General features: G+C 32.8%; 2 protein-coding genes across 3 annotated transcripts; both read right to left on the bottom strand.

Moving 5' to 3' along the window:
* Positions 1-1185: 1185 nt before the first annotated feature.
* On the bottom strand, positions 1186-8844 carry LOC143895546 (uncharacterized). 2 transcript variants are annotated; one of them, XM_077402753.1, is made up of 5 exons: positions 8701-8844; positions 5147-5366; positions 4615-5058; positions 2656-2925; positions 1186-1581 (listed from the first exon to the last, which is right to left on the bottom strand). In XM_077402753.1, exons 1-5 carry the CDS (start codon positions 8768-8770, stop codon positions 1422-1424), a joined length of 1164 nt encoding a protein of 387 aa, XP_077258879.1. In that variant the 5' UTR covers positions 8771-8844; the 3' UTR covers positions 1186-1421. The 2 variants fall into 2 exon arrangements, with proteins under 2 accessions (XP_077258879.1, XP_077258878.1); XM_077402752.1 differs by lacking the exon at positions 8701-8844 and adding an exon at positions 7770-7994 and having other exon boundaries at positions 5147-5604.
* A 235-nt stretch (positions 8845-9079) lies between these two features.
* LOC143895547 (uncharacterized) lies at positions 9080-11576 on the bottom strand. Its single transcript, XM_077402754.1, has 2 exons — positions 11441-11576; positions 9080-11221 (listed from the first exon to the last, which is right to left on the bottom strand). Exons 1-2 carry the CDS (start codon positions 11536-11538, stop codon positions 11005-11007), a joined length of 315 nt encoding a protein of 104 aa, XP_077258880.1. The 5' UTR covers positions 11539-11576; the 3' UTR covers positions 9080-11004.
* Positions 11577-16954: the final 5378 nt, after the last annotated feature.

The following is a 16954-nucleotide window of genomic DNA, read 5'->3' as shown; positions in this document are numbered from 1 at the left end:
TGAAGTCATGAACAAAATACTTCATAAACCAGAAGTCACACCGGTAGCTACTTGCAGTAGCAGCAAAGGATTGATAATTAACGAAGAATTGAGTAGCGCTGATGAAAGTACAAAGGAAGAAAGCACGAACGAACGAAAATCTTCTGTTGGCGAAATGGACACTGCATCAAAATCCTCTTTTTCTAGAAAAAAATTAAAAACAATGAATCCTGTAGGAAGAAGACATCAAGAAAAAATGCAAAGGCAAGATTAATTTTTAGAATGCTTTAACAATTATGTTGAAGTACTGAAAAAGAAACTGCAAAAAGATGATGACAGTTAAAATTCGTCACGTGTCTTCAGTCGCATAACAGACATCAAAGCCACATAGATACAACATTTTTTTTTATTTCTGCTCATAAAACAAAAACATACTGCTAGTATGGAAAAATCTGGGTCACTCTGTATATTGCAGAGAATATAAAGAAAAGAGAGCAATAATAATTAATCTGTTATATGACAAAGAATTAAGAAAATCGACATAAATCTTCGCTTGATTCTTACGGTTATGAAAAAATGAGACGCACAAAAAGATATTTAAGGACGCAAAGTTATATATAATACTGCTATAGGAATAAAAGAAATATAACAAGTACAATGCGCGTACTAACTTTCTTTTATTAGACTACTGCTATTTTCATTTATTTTTTATTTACATTTATTTTTCTTCAAAAGCGCAGATTACTTTGTCTTATCTCTATAGTAGGTGCATGTGCGTAATCGGCGAGGCTGAACCGGATCTACCTTAATAACCCTACCGTTTCGTTCATTGGATTTGAACGTCAGAATTTTATTGTATTTTACAGGTTGCCGTTTTACAGGTTTTACATTTAATTTCGCACTCCGGAGCCTGCGTCTTCGTTCGTCCATAGCTATCGTTTGCCATGCTTTAGACACCGTTGAAACCGACCGGAGAGACCGATTATCCAACATGCCAAAAATCATGTTGGATATTTCAAGAGGCAGCTGTTTAATTATATCCAATTTCTTTTGATGACGTCCAATCTCTTTTGTATAAATATATAAAAATATGAAACAATTTTCTTAAACGCTTCCATTGCTCGTGATCTGTGACCTATAGCCTTCGAGAGTCTAAAAGATAATGAATAGCTCCGCAGTCGATGCTGCTATTTATACTTCTTTCTCGACTGCCTGATTGCCTCTTTCCCCGAGATTTGTATTGTGCTTCGGCAATTGTAGGTTACAGCGTCAGTGAAACCTTAGGGGTTTCGGCAAGGGGTTTCAGGTCAATTTCTACATCGGGATTAATGTGTCAAAATTTTAAAGTGTCAAGCTGTTCGGAAATCTGGCCGATTACTAAATTGGGGCAAGCTGATTTCCGAATTTTTTCCGGGTGATATGTCACGGCTTGCAACAAACCATTAATACGTAATAGAAAAATCGGGTACTGTTTTCTTCGACTTTTCGTGAATTTCTTCTAATTTCTCCGCACTGTAGTTCGCTGCTTTATTCAAGCTTTTGCGTGTCATACTATTAATAATGTTTCTTATAGTTAAACATTTAAATGCGTAGAACAGAAATCTGAAATTATCAAGATTACAGAAATGTAGAATGTATAAAATATTTAGGACTGGGAAATAACGCGTTACTTGTAACGCCGTTACAGTTTCTTCTTTTTGGTAACGGACTCGTAACGGCGTTACTTTTTTTCTTTTTGTAACTGTAACGGTAACGTAGTTACATTTTGTCAGTAATGGTAACGAATTTAACAGTTCATACTTTTATCGTTACTTTTTTATATTTTGAATCTATATTTATGACACACACACAATATTCGTATATTTAAGTCTCCCAGTTTTCGACCGATAGTAATTCGCGGTTGTTTTATTTAAGATCATCTTAAGAATAGTATTAAGATATCATACCAAACACAAAGCCGTATTAGTATAAGAACAAACTTTATGAATACCAGCTTTGAGGCCGGGCGATCGCCGCTGCGATTTTTCGTGTTAAAAATTTTAAACATAAAATTAGGAGTACAAAAGAAGTATAAACTGTATTTATAAATTCAATAAAAACTAATATTTCCTTATTTGCATTTTGAGCATTAAAACATTTCTCTTTAAATTCTTTGTGGTCTTGCGGTTTAAAATATAAAATTTTATTGCTTTTATTAATATTTTAATAAAAAATATTACAAAAATAAATTTTTTAGTCTGTAATCTCATTTTAGTATTAAAAAAGTAATGAAAAAAGTAACAAATCGTCACTTTTTAAGTAATGGTAACGATAACGAGTTACTTTTGAGAATCAGTAACTAATATAACCGTACCGTTACTTAGTAACAATATTAATTATTAATACAATACTATCCGTTAAGTAACTAGTTATTTTTTTGACACGGTAACGAGTAACGGTAATTATAAATTACTTTTAAAAAATAACTTTCTTATCCCTGCAAATATTCGAATTTTATAATACGTACAATAATTTGCTCATGAAGCAGATTGACAAATGCGATTGGTCATTTTCAGTGAACTAATCAACGATTAAGTCGGAGCTTGGTCGAAGTGGCCTTAAAACTAATATTTTGTATGTTCATGAATTTTCTCTATATTTTTTTATTAATTAATTTTATAAATATATTATACTTACTTGTAGAACTTATAGAGGATCCACTCTGTGTAATTAAGTGACGCGTATGAATTAGGCATATTTAGATTTAACGTGTCTGTAGCCAATAATGTGATTACTTTAAAAGTCATATACAATTTTCCAGGCCAATAATTTATGCTCTCAACAAAACACCTGATTATGTGCTCCCATTCCGGTGTCAATTCCTTAAAATTTGGTATTACCCAATATTGATAAAGGTCATTCACGCGTTGTTTTATTTCCTCGAGACTGCCACGGCAAAAGTTGTACCTGGATATATAATACAATTTATAATATCTTCAAAGCTTCGATATTATATATAGATAATGTGTTTTATGTAACATATTACGTGTGTATGTACATATATCGATAAAATTACGTAACCCTGATTTAAAAAAATCGATAGGAAACGATAGAAACCGACACAATTTGCAAAGAATCTTATCGTTTCTTATCGTAAGCCTATATAATCGTTTAGATTCCGAAAGAAATATTATCGTTTTCTTTCGTTCTCTGTTGAAAATGTAATTTATTGTTTTCTATCGTTTTGTTGGAATTTATCAAGACGAAATGATTGACAACCTTTCATAATTAATTGTGTATTTATAGTAATGGAAACTCTAAGGTTTCTATTGTATAAAAAGAACCTAAATCATGCATCAACAATAAACGATTCAAAACGTAACGTAAAATTCTAACCAAAAAACGTTTCGTGATCTGTCATAAAGACACGACGGCATGAGCGAATAATTTTCCATCACATAATTATCAATGAAAACTCGCTGTTAATTATCGTGCATCAACGATAGATAATTTAAAACGTTTCTTATCGTAAAGCTACAACAACAAAAATGAGAGAACGCAACTTTCGCTCAAAAAATAAGAAGTGAGCCTGTCAATTAAATGCTTGACCCTATCCTAATATCCTTCGCTGCAGGTCAACTTAAGTGATCCTTCCTCAGGTACCATACAGTGCAGAGAACATTTACATGTTTTTAAATAATTTTGTTAAATATAAAAGTACTTTAATAATGTAATAAATACTAATAAATAAGGATAATTACGATAGGAAATGATAAGAAGACTCATTATTCATCATTAATTTACGATAGATTTCGCATACTCACAATTATTAGCTAAAAGAAAAATAATAAAAAAAAAACAATAACATATTAATTAAATAAGATACTTACGACAGGGAACATTAAAGAATCAATCGTATATTTACGAAATTCTTTTGTTAACGTCCGATTTATAACTATGATTAAAACCAATGCAATCGTTTTCTATCGTTTCCTATCGATTTTTTTTTATCAAACAGTATTTGAAATATTGTTTATATATTAGGAGAGAGGTCACGTATAAATGGCAATACAACAACGCACGGTAGAACTATTGTTCTACATTAAAATTATACTGCAAGACAAGTCTTCCTGTTTATCATATATGTGTGTTTTATTTTGATTTGATAAAGATTGCCACGTGTCATAATTACTACGAATTCTTGTGCGCTACGTCAAACAGTCACTGCTGAAATTTATATAGTCAACAACTTCAGTGTCTAGACGCAATATTGCTCGAAAAAAGGCCAGTATTCATAGTCAAATCTTATATTTAAGACCGTCTTAAGTACGATATTAAGATGTTATGAACCAATCACAGAGCCGTATTAGCATCTTAAGACATTACTTAAGACAGTCTTAAAATAAGAACAGACTATGAATACCATAGATTTCTTCGCGATCAAAGAGTCGGCTTATTATCGACACGGAATCCTTCTGCTTGAAAGATGGCATAAAATAATTATAGATTCGAACGCAATTAGTTTAATTTAAAAGAAAAACGTTGCAACTATTTTTTCTCATTAGATATGTTTCACGAAAAAATCCAGATTACTTTCTCCCCAACCTAATACACACATGATTATAACACAGTATATTATAATTGCACTATACGTACTCATCTTCTATTCCGAGAAAATATCCATAACATTTCCACATATGGCAGAAAGCCTCCAAGTCTTCGTCGGTCGCGTCGTGTATTCCAACACTTTGTGGATAGAGCAAAGGTACAACTACAAAACAGCTCTGAGTAAATGAAAAATCCGCGTTATTTATACCTTTTGGTTTGTATGGTGATTTGTTGACGATTGTATGACGCTGTCCAAATTTCTCAGGTGGAGAAGCCGCAGCGAAATCCTTTAGAAGCAATTCACGATCTAGACACCATGGATTTGCGAATGTGCACGCAGCGGTAATTTGCTCATGATCCATCTGACACACCTTCTTCCTCATCGCCAAATGCTTACCACGTGCTACTTGCATATCCTTGTAAGCTTCAGTTCCTTTAATCCAAGGATCTCCACTATACCAGCTGAATATTCGTTTTATAGTCAATACGTACCTTTGAAATGTACAAAATATATTTATGTGCATATATTTATCTACTTTTTTTTATATGGTTATATAAATACAATATTTTAAAAAGATACCTTTGAAGTGCTAAATACGGCGTATGGCTATGTGCTCCCAAAATAATTGGCTTCAGTTCTTCTTGAAACGTATAAATATACATCATGCCCATTATTTTCGATATGGCGATCGCGGTGTAATTTTTCTGGACAAATATTTGTCCCCTGCGATATTTATCCATATCCATCCATTCAGGTAATTTTTCCAAGATTCGGTCATTATTTAATTGGCAAAAGGCAGCTGGAATAGTGCTCTGCAAAGACTGCGGCATGTTTGGAAAGAATTTTGCTATGTTTTTTATTATCCAGTCGCATTGCTTTTTTACGGTCCAGGCATCAAAATTATTTGGAAATTTATTTTGGGAATTTACTCCGAATATGTTTTTAAATAATATTACAAGTCCATCTTCGTCCAAGTTTTTCGAGCTAGATTTTATATCGTGCTGAATATTATTCATCATATTTTATGGACAACGCAACTGTAACACAAGTATATACAAAACACAAATTTATTGTAAACTTGTAAGTTTGATTACATTGTTTTTTAAAGTTGTATGTTATTGGGCCATATGTATACTCTTTAGTAATTTGAGTAATTATTTTACTATAATATATTTTGTTCTTTTGTCTTACCTATAATCTGCTATTCAACTAATGAAATTTCATCGCATGCATGATAATCATGCGATACGGTAGTACCGCGACGTCAAATACATAAAAATAGTGACTATCATTATAAGGCTATGTTTATACCATCACAACACTGTACCGATAAGCTTATCTGGAGTTTTCACGTAATTCAGGCTTTTGATTAAAATATCTCATATATTATAAAATAGTAAAATAATGTATAAACAATATATTTATTATATGTATAATTTTTATTGCGCGCGTAATTTGCGACCAGTTTGATTAAGATCGGTGCAGTCAATCTTAACGGTGAAAAGGTCACTTTTTCGCGAAGAGAGTTCAGATTAAGTCACTTGCGTACACACGCACATACGCAAAGCGAGTTTGTCCCTCAAGCCGTATTTGCAACTCTTATATATATGTGCATATTTGTATGTATGTGATATATGTAAACTAAAACACGCACATATTTTTCTGTATCTTTTCATGTACATTTTCCTATATCTATATATTAAGCAGCTTACCCTCACGAATAAAATGAGAGAAACTGTAGGAGATGATTTAGACATGCCTCAGAAACATTTAAAGCTAATCCAGAATTGCTGCAAAATTCCCAAGAATACCAGTATTTAGAATCTACATTATTGATGACTTGATGAGGTCTACCGCTCAAACTAAAAAATAATTACATTTGCATGTATTATTTCTGTCGATAATGTTTTTGAATGTTTCCACAAAATTTCTCCTGTTGTTTCTTCCTCTATGAGGAAGCAAAAAAATGAAGAAAAAATCCCTTAAAAAATCGAAGTTATTAAAATCCCATTTTCATATATGGCTTAAAAATTTTGAAACTAAGTCTAGAATTTGTAAAACTTTTTTGAAAAAATCAAAACGGTCGCATTGAGAAAAACAAACATTTTTTACTTAACCTAAAGAAAAACAGTCATATTGTCCATTAAACATTTTTTCGATATTTTTTTTCGAAAAGTACAGTTAAAAACAAAAAAAAGATTACCTTATTTTTTACAATATCATTTTTCTTCTTAAAGTTACAGGCATTTGAAATTTTAAACTGCTTTAATTTAAATTTTTTTGCAAAAATCCATAACTTAAATATGGGTAGAGATAAAAATCTAAAAAAAAAATCATGAAAGCTACTTTTATTTAGTATGAAAACACAAAAAAATTTCAGCCAAATCAAAAATGGTCGAGGAAAATCGTTGGTTGATTTGGCATGGAATGCCCCATATATATATATATATATATATATATATATATATATATATATATATATATGTATAATCGGCTTTATAATATCGGTTCTTTACACTGCAGGTATTCATTACATAGTATCTCCAACAACTCCTGCAAGTTTCAACAAAATCGGCGAAGAACAGCGCGTAGTGTTCTCTTGTTGTAATTAATACCGAGTGGTGATACCATAAACACAGCCGTAATAAACATAAAAGTTTGATTACTCAATCTGGGCGAGTCACATTTTATATGTACTTTGTGTCGCGATACTACACCGTACCGCGTGATCCAACAACTCTATCCGCGGATTTTAGAGTTTTACACGGTTACTTACATTTAGCTGTAAAAATATTTACTCAAAATGTGTAAAACTAGAATATAAAACAGAGTTGTTGGATCAAGCGGTACGGTATATAGCATCGCGACGCAAAGTACATAAAAAATGTGACTCACCCAGATCAAAATGTATAATAAATATTTGTAAGTGACATAAAAACAAATTTCATGAAAATGTAAATACGGAACAAACATGGAGCATGATAATGTTTTTTATTTATATACTTGGCCTATTGGAAGTCAAATATGTATTATACTGAAAGATGAATTTGTTTCAATTTCGATGAATAGCGTTAATTTCATGGATATTCTTCAATATCAGACGCGATTGCTGTCACATTGGGAAGGAAGGCAAAACCCGAAACAATTGTCCCTAAGGTAGTTGAAGAGTTAATCGTAAATAAAGAAAATCACATCGATCTACCTCTTTGTAAGTTTTCTGATTTCGTCCTGGAGACCGGCACGACGGTGGATTATTTCTCTCGTCGGGATGACAAATGTGAAAGACAAAAGGATGTAATGAGTCTTTCGTGCGACTATTATGCCTTCTTAGAAAGTTGGCAGGCTTTACTGTCAGCAGTTGGGTAACGATCGGCGTTGTTGGAAAAGAACTGAAAGATCGCCATTAAATATTATTGGCGATGCTTGAAGAGAGAAAGAGACTGCGATATTATTGGTGGCACCGCGTGTAGGAGAGACCGGCATTTACATTTTTATGCGATTTGTTTTTATGTCACCTTACGCAGGATAAAAAATGCGTTTCTTTCAAAGCATTAATTACGCTGAAGATGACACAAAAAAAGTGTCGAAACGTCCGTTTTTAATATATTTATTATTATTACAATTTGTCTGCGCATTGTTTACCGCGCTTGGCTCCAATTGCCTCATTTATTTCCCTTGATTTAGTCAGGAGAGCCTATACTTCGTTTATTTTGTAATATAATTCTCATAAACTTAGATTAAATGAAAGAATAATAATTCTCATAAACTTTGAATCCCATCTCATTTGAGACAACCAACGGTTATTTTGAACAAAGAAGATTATATTTATAAACTATGTAATGACGGTTAACTAAAAATACAGGAAAAATAATCTAAAACTATAATATTTTTTATGACCAAAAAGAAATTACGACTAATAATTCCAAAAACCAACAGAACAATAAAAATAGAGGCAAGAAAATTTTACTCACGACCTCCAATTTTTAAAAAATGCTCGTAAATATCACATGCGATGTTTTGGAAACGAGCTATTTTGTACACCCGACTAACACGATAGGAGCAACCTACAGTACTATAAAGAAGAATATTCCACTCAATCTATTAAGTGAGATATAAGCATTGTGACAACTTACCCGTGTGACTTCTAGCCCCGGTCTCCCCTATTCGCACGGCAAAACAACGAAATAAATAGCAGCACGTCATACATATTCTCTTTAGGTTTAAAGATGATTTATGCGTCAATCATGATTTATTTATTATGAATAAAAAATGATCGATTAGTGCAATACATTGTATGCGTTTGATCGCATCGCGGAAGAAGTCGGCCTTGTATATGAACGCGATTTTCTCATCAAATTAAACAGTTAGGAGCATTAAAGATTAGCGATACCTGTTCGCGTAATCAGTTGTTTTCACCAGCCGTCTGTTGTGTTTGTCTGTCTATTATTAGGCGTCTATTATATTACGTTAGGCAAGTATAAAAGGTTCTGAAAAAGTTTTCAATATTGAGAAAGAAGAAAAACTCAAGACAAGTACGCAAAAATTTTAAAACAACGTTTTTAATTAATAAGCTTTCAAATTATTATAGACTAGCGGAAAACCTCTCGTACATTTCTTATTCGAAAAATGTAATTTTTGAAATAAAATTTTTTGTTAAGTAAAGTAAAGTAACGAATTATATTTTATTTTACAAAAAATGTTGAAGAGTTAGACAATAACATGTCACGGTTATCTTCCCACGAAGAACAAGTAGATAGCGGCAATGTAATTTGTTTTTTTTTGCGATAAGTCACGTAAAGTTCAAAATTATAAAGTAGTTCCAATTATTAAATCTGTGTCCAAAATGTTGATCGAGAAAATCGTTATACAAATGCCGTTGCTCTAAACGATACGCAAATGTTAAGTAAAATTAAAGATGTACAATCGCAAAATTTAATTCATTACCATAACGAATGTAAATTAAGTTATTTCAAAAAACATATATTAGCTCAGACTACTAAAAAATCAGAGTGGCACGCTATAAGAAAAGTTCACGTTTTAGTTGATAATGAAATTTATGATTTAATAACACAAAATACGATAGCAAATAAACAGTCGCTATCCACTGAAGTATCTTGTAAAATATGCAAAAAATGCTTTATATAAGTTAGGTGTAGAAAATTACGAGTCTTACGAATCAACTTTAACAAGTAATTATTTGTTAGAAAAGTTAACAAAAAAATTTGGCGATGATTTACAAGTAATAATAACGTTTCACAATAGAAAAATTATTACACCAAAAGACGGCTCTGTGATTACAGATAAAACTTTCGGCGAATGTGAGGAGCTATAAAAGTATTAGAGCGTGCGACATTTATATATATTGAGAAAAAAAATGTTATCGATTAAAGCTCAGCCTCTATCAGGCAATATAACAGCGCTCGATTTAATTAAGGGAGAATGCAAAATCTCTGCTGATGTTTCGCAGTTTTTCCGTTCAGTAATTTGCGATAATGATCCAAGAACTGTGAAAAGTTGTAACTGCACTCGCAAAGTAAAGTCAATCGTCCAAGACCTTATTTACGCAGTAAGTCATAGAAAAATTAAAACTTCTAAGCACATAACGCTTGGAATGACATTGAAAAGCATCACAAGTAGTAGAAAAGTAATTGACATTATAAATAAATACGGGCACTGCTGCAGTTACACTATCGAGGAATTGGAAACTGAAGCTACATTTGCCTCTTAAACGGATCGATATTTAAGACTGATAAATTAGTTTTACTTAAGCTATTAGAAAAGGATGTTAAAAGTGTAGCACGTTAAAGACGTTGTTATTGATCAAGAACAGTCTGAAGGTACAAATCTTTGATTTGTTAATAGTCATTTTTAATTTTTAATGTCGTTTTTCAGCAGATATTAACGAAATCGAATCTGAGGATGATATCGATTGCGAAAGCGAAGAAGATATACAGTATGATGAATCCGATGCAAACAGCGAAATAGAATAAGCCTAAAATTTTTCATAGTATTTTTTTGTTAATAAAAAAATTATTCTAATATTTTTAGCCTATTTTGGTGGCCCTCGAAATTCGAATCGAATTGTATGCCAAACGATGCTACATGATGAGACATTAATCTAAAAAAAAATTTAAAGTTGAGCATAGGCCTAGTTTTGGAGATACGGGGAGTCAAAGTGGTCAAATTCCCAATATTATCCAAGTACAATAGACACAAAAAGAATGTTAAATCTTCTTTGATAATAGTGGTATTTTGAATAGAATTAGTTCGAATGATTCTAAATGATTAATTCTGCCAACAGAGAGAAACATTCTATCTGTTAGCAGTAAAAAAAATCACAATTACAAATCTTGTAACTTTGTCTTTTATGTATTGTTAAAATTGAATCATTTTTAGTTTTTGTCACAAGTGATACATGTACGCGTCGTGCGACGGATTTATTGTTGCTCGAGGCTCTTCAGAAGGGCGCGATAATCGTCGCTGCAACAACAATTGGCGATCAATCGGTGATCCCTGCAGCTGTTGGCGTGCAGAAATCGACAGTCTGCTAATTTACATTGATAAGGCAAATCATGAGAATCAGTACAGCAGCAGGCATCGTGCAACAGTTTCTCGCCGCAATAAGGATAAATTGAACTGTCGCATAAAGGGCACCTGTAACAAAAATAAAAGATTAAAATGTGTGAATTTGTGTGTTTAATTATTTTCTTAATTTATAATTTATATGTAACATATATGCACACACATATATGTATATATATGTACAATAATGTTAAAATATCTAATATATCTATATATACCATTAGTTATATAAATCGCATAATGCAATATCTGTTGATTCTATGTGTAAATATAAAAAATTTATGAACTTACTTTTGCGGTCTGTATCCGGGCAAAGGGAAAGGATAATTTCCTTGGAATTGTCGAAATATGTTGTTCTCTGGTGACGGTGTTAACGGCGCGTTCATCATATTTGTTGCCCCTAGTGCATGATCGCCTGCCAGTTTCTCGTGTTGTGTTTCGTCCTGTTCATTCAACGCACCAAATTTTTTTTTACACTTTTTTATATCGTTTTATTATTTTATTATTTGTATCATTGTGCGTGAATAAAATGTAGTATATTCGTGTCATATCGTCGCGCGACGTCAGTGACGACGTCTACCCTTATTTCTTTTCCTTTCGTATTCTAATTTCCCTGTCCTTTCCATTTACATTCCTTTCCGTCGACGTGGTCGCCGTGCGGCTATACCTTGTCGCGGTGGCGGGGCTCGAGCGTGCGTCACGCCCTTTTGAGACGCACCACCGACCAAGAGCGGCCACAATAATCTTTTTCTTTATTTATTCGAAATACGTACAAGTAATCGTTAATACATTTTACCGCTATACGTTTATTTCAAATTATTCAGTCCCCATACAGAGATGACGTCGGCAGGTCAAGCAGGTTAGAGGCCGAGGACACGGAAACATCATCGTACACGTCCGTCAAGTCTTTGTTTACACTTTCAACCGTTCAGATACATCATCATAAGAATGTCAAGTCGCTCAACAGTCGGTACCATTTCGAAACATTTATTTCGAGAATTATTACTACCGTTTCAAAACCCTCAATTTTACTTTTCATTTATAAAAATACACGTTAGAAATTTGTACCGGTTTTTAGTATTTTTATATAAATATTCTTATCATTTTCGTATTATTGTTGAAACGTATTCCAACTGCCTTTTCACAATTTTAACCCTTTTCGGACTATTATTTAAAATTATTCCATCTCCGTTTTTACATCAGATCGCAGCGTTTCACAACATTTTCTCGAACGTATTTCAACTACGTGTTTACAAATTTTACCATTTTCGTACCATTCCGGAAAATTATTCCAACTACGTTTCTACAAATTTTACCGTTTCGCAACATTTTTTTATAAGTTGTGACGTTGCGGCTCGCCGCACCGTCGCGGCGCCCCGCCGCCGTCACAAAGCGCGGAATTTCGCGCCCAGAGACGGACCAGGGAGGCAACGACGAGATCTCCAGGGATCGTATTTAATCGCGTTTCCGCATTCTGATTACCTTTCGCGTTGACCGGTATTCCGCATCATTGGAGAACCACATTAATCCAGTATTTTGCCTTAGTTATCGTATTCTTTGCCTGGTTAAATGACTCGGCGCCTCCCCGTTACGCCCGAGCAGACTCACTCGCGTCAGGTTAAGATATCGTGGCGACAGAGTTTTCGTACGGTTCCGGACGTGGTCTTCACGTAATCCAAGCGTGACGTACCATTATTTCGCGACATTTTACGTTGAACCTCACTCTTATTAGTGATATTAAGTGTAGTATTTTTGCGTATTATAACTTTCGACTCGAAATATTAATTGTTTGAGAATAGCGCCTTTAGCGTGTTTATTAGAGACTCAATTAATACGCCGTGGGTGTCTCGCGTCCGCTTTAATATTATTTCGGTTAGATGAATCCAGGCACCCCGCCACCGGCTATTCTTGATTTATTTATTGAATGTATATTGTGTTTGATCGAAGCCGGATGGATATACGTTGTTATATTCCCGACAACCAGTACTCAATAAATGTTATTTTCTTTGTTATCTGACTGAGTATGAAATTAACGTGTCACCCCGCCGAATATCGCGCCGCCCTTCATTAACCCCGCCCGTGATTAGGTTAAGCTAGCCGATTCCACGCACCTCCACACTTCGTTTTGCGTCTCGTTTAGGTTTTCGCGATTTCGTGGACGCGAAGGTACGCGTCTGGCGCCCAACATTCGGAACATTTCGTGGAGTATCGGAGGTGCGAGGAAATCACTGGAGAGGCCAACCATCCCGCTCTCCTAAACCCTTTTGATCCGGCCCGGAGCGGTTCGGGAGTGCCAAAAGATCGTGACAAAGTATTCCAACTCCTTTTTTATAATTTCTATTATTTTCGTGAGTCACGTTGTATCGTTTTCAGATTATTTCTCGAAAGTATTTCAACTCCCTCACAGTTTTTAGCTTTTCACGACTCTTCTTTCCAATTATTCTTACCCTATTTCCAATTTGTACCATTTTCGTACCATTCCGTCTAATTATTCCAACTCGGTTTATTTAATTTTTACCATTTTCGTACTATTATTAAAAATTATTTCTACGTTTTTACAAATTTTACCGTTTTGTAACATTTGCTTCAAAATATTCCAACTACCGTATTTCAATTTTTACCATTTCAGTACTATTCTTGAAAATTATTCCAACTACCGTTTTTAAGATTTTACCATTTCAGTACTATTCTTGAAAATTATTCCAACTACCGTTTTTAAATTTTTACCATTCCATAACATTTTCTTAAAAATATTCTAACTACCGTTTTCCAAATTTTATTTTCTTCAAAATATTCTAACTACCGTCTTACAAAAAATTTACCATTTCAGTACTCTTAAAAATATTCCAACTATTGTTTTCCAAACTTTAGTAGAGAAAAAGTAGAGAAAAAGAAAAAATTATACGTATGACGTACGCGTGGTTTTTATAGGGCGGCGCGTAAACATTTCTCTAACGTCGTCTATATTTACTTGTCCTATAGATATATGATGTGTATATAAAGTTTCATCGAAAACTTTTCATCGAAAACTCAACCGAAAGGTTTACAAATGCCATATCTCGTATACGAAACGATTCAGAACTAACTTAATTATAAGTTTTCAAATTTAACGCAGCTTATGTATCTTTGACCAAACTGACATATATATATTTGATGATTGAAATTCTTACATTAACTCGATGAAAGACACAGAACCACAGGTATGTCGAGCGCGTCAAGTTAACGTAAGAATTTGAGTTGATTATAAATGTCAGTTATTGGTCAAACGTATACAACCTGCGTTAATTTATTCACTGACATAGCAAAGAATTTGCCAAGTTTTTGAAATTTATTGCGCGAGAAAGGTTTTAGAAACGAAGCTCGACTGAGAGATTTATAAAATTATTTCACGCGTGGAACGATTCAGAGATAAAAGTTGGAATAAAAGTTTTTAAAAATTATCTTCACGCGAAAGGTTTTGAAATAAATACACTTCTATCGCAACATTTTATATATACAGGGTGTCAGAAATAAAAGTATCCAGCCGAATGACTGGGGTAGATTGGGTCAAACTGAAGAGAAAAGTCGTATACCATTTTGCAAAATTCGCAATAGTTAACAAGTTATTAATTAAAACGTCTGAGCGAATGCGCGCACAAGGAGCGATAGAGGCGGGCCTCGGCGGCTGGCTGGGCTGGCACGGTGCCCGGCGCGCGGCGAGCGGTGGGGGTCGAGCGACAGATGTTATACACTGCGACGAAAAAGTATTAGAGCCAGCCCATACTAAACTTACGATAATTCCTTTGCGTAAACGGGATTTTCCTTCGCGTAAACGGGATACACGTCACAAAATTATGTTACCTTATCAAAAAGAAGAGTCGCGTTTCAAGTGATCTATTACAATTACAAAAAAGAAATGATATCTCTTTAAGTTAAAGCGCCAATTACAGAGAGAACATGTATATTGCCTCAAAAAATAATTGTTGCACTACATTGAAAAATCTTTACATTGTGTCAATTAGAAAAGAATGTATAATAACAATTTTATAAGATTAAAAAATTTTATTTAAATTTAACAAGGGAATACAAGATATTTAAATACAAAGTTATTTACATGTGTATTTTTTAATGGCCACAAAGAATTACAGAAGTAACAGTACAAAATAAAAATAATTTATTAAAATACATAAATTTTTCTTGTAAAAAAACTTGGCGCTGCTAGACCTCGAAATTTTAAATAAATAAAAACAACAATAAATAAAAATAATTCAGAGAAGAATACAATGGGAGTAATATTAAATGATTATCAGCGTGGATGTGGGAGTGAGTGATATGGATGTGCGTGACTACGCGGACGGCGGATAATGCGGCTTATAATTAAGTATAGAATAAGTTTATTTATTTATTTAAAATTTCGAGGTCTAGCAGCGCCAAGTTTTTTTACAAGAAAAATTTATGTATTTTAATAAAATATTTTTATTTTGTACTGTTACTTCTGTAATTCTTTGTGGCCATTAAAAAATACACATGTAAATAACTTTGTATTTAAATATCTTGTATTCCCTTGTTAAATTTAAATAAAATTTTTTAATCTTATAAAATTGTTATTATACATTCTTTTCTAATTGATACAATGTAAAGATTTTTCAATGTAGTGCAACAATTATTTTTTGAGGCAATATACATGTTCTCTCTGTAATTGGCGCTCTAATTTAAGAGATATCATTTCTTTTTTGTAATTGTAATAGATCACTTGAAACGCGACTCTTCTTTTTGATAAGGTAACATAATTTTGTGACGTGTATCACTTGGGTTATAATTTTTCGGAAATAAAGATACTACTGCTTAGATTTTTTCGAGATTTTTCGAGATATAAAGATCTACCACTTGTTACTTAGGTTTTTTTGAGGTATAATACTACCACTTTCTTTTTTTTTTTAGGTAACAACATATACACTACTATACGTGTACTTGGCGCCTTTTTTTACCTTTTTTTAAAAAAGGTAATTTTGTGCGGATATCACGCCTTTTTGTAGTATATTACGCATTGTATAAACAGTATGTACAGGATAAAGCTATTTGGAGGTATAATACTACCACTTTGTTTTTTTCGAGGTAACAACATAACAGGGTAACAACATAATACATATACACTATTATGCGTGTACTTGGCGCTCATTTTACCTTTTTTTTAAAAAGGTAATTTTGTACGGATATCACGCCTTTTTGTAGTGTTACGCAACTTAATCTTATAAACAATATATCTTATAATTTCATAAACCGTATATAATACAAGGTATAAAGCTAAAAGTGTTACGGACTATTATTTCTAAAGAAAACAACAATTTAATATTTTGCTCAGTTTTTTTAAAATAATAACCTTAACCCTTTTAGTTGTACACCTTGTATATATTTTTCAATTTCAACATAAAACATAATCGCAATAAAGCATGATTAATGTTAATAAGTCGTTAACTGTAAAATTCTTTATTTATTTTTATTTGCGTGTTTTACTGAATGTTGTTCGCAACTGTATATGTACCGATATCTTCAGGTATCGATATTTTTGATAATTATTTTTACGTCAGACATAATTTTAATTCATCCAATTTTTATTATGTCTAAACATAATTTTTGTCCAATTTTTATTATGTCTAGACATAATTTTAATTCAGCGATTTTTATTATGTCATGACATAATTTTAATTCTGCCGCTAGGGAAATTTTAAGTCGATTTTTATGAATCAAGCTTGAATTCAATGTTTAGGTGTCCCAGGTTGCCGATGACGAGGTCCACATAGCGCGCTCTATAGTTTTCGGTGTCCA

Source organism: Temnothorax americanus, unplaced genomic scaffold (genome assembly GCF_048541705.1).
Source record: "Temnothorax americanus isolate GAGA-0224 unplaced genomic scaffold, ASM4854170v1 Scaffold16, whole genome shotgun sequence".
Lineage (NCBI taxonomy): Eukaryota > Metazoa > Arthropoda > Insecta > Hymenoptera > Formicidae > Temnothorax > Temnothorax americanus.
This window is presented reverse-complemented; position numbering and strand designations above follow the sequence as displayed.

Excerpts from the sequence above, each read along its gene's own strand:
- LOC143895546 (XM_077402752.1), bottom strand. The coding sequence starts at position 5,586 with ATGATGAATAATATTCAGCACGATATAAAATCTAGCTCGAAAAACTTG. Across the intron at positions 5,059-5,146 it reads CCGTATTTAGCACTTCAAAG|GTACGTATTGACTATAAAAC; the intron begins GTATCTTTTTAA and ends TACATTTCAAAG. Across the intron at positions 2,926-4,614 it reads TTTCTCGGAATAGAAGATGA|GTACAACTTTTGCCGTGGCA; the intron begins GTACGTATAGTG and ends TTATATATCCAG.
- LOC143895547 (XM_077402754.1), bottom strand. The coding sequence starts at position 11,538 with ATGATGAACGCGCCGTTAACACCGTCACCAGAGAACAACATATTTCGA. Across the intron at positions 11,222-11,440 it reads CCCGGATACAGACCGCAAAA|GTGCCCTTTATGCGACAGTT; the intron begins GTAAGTTCATAA and ends TTTTTGTTACAG.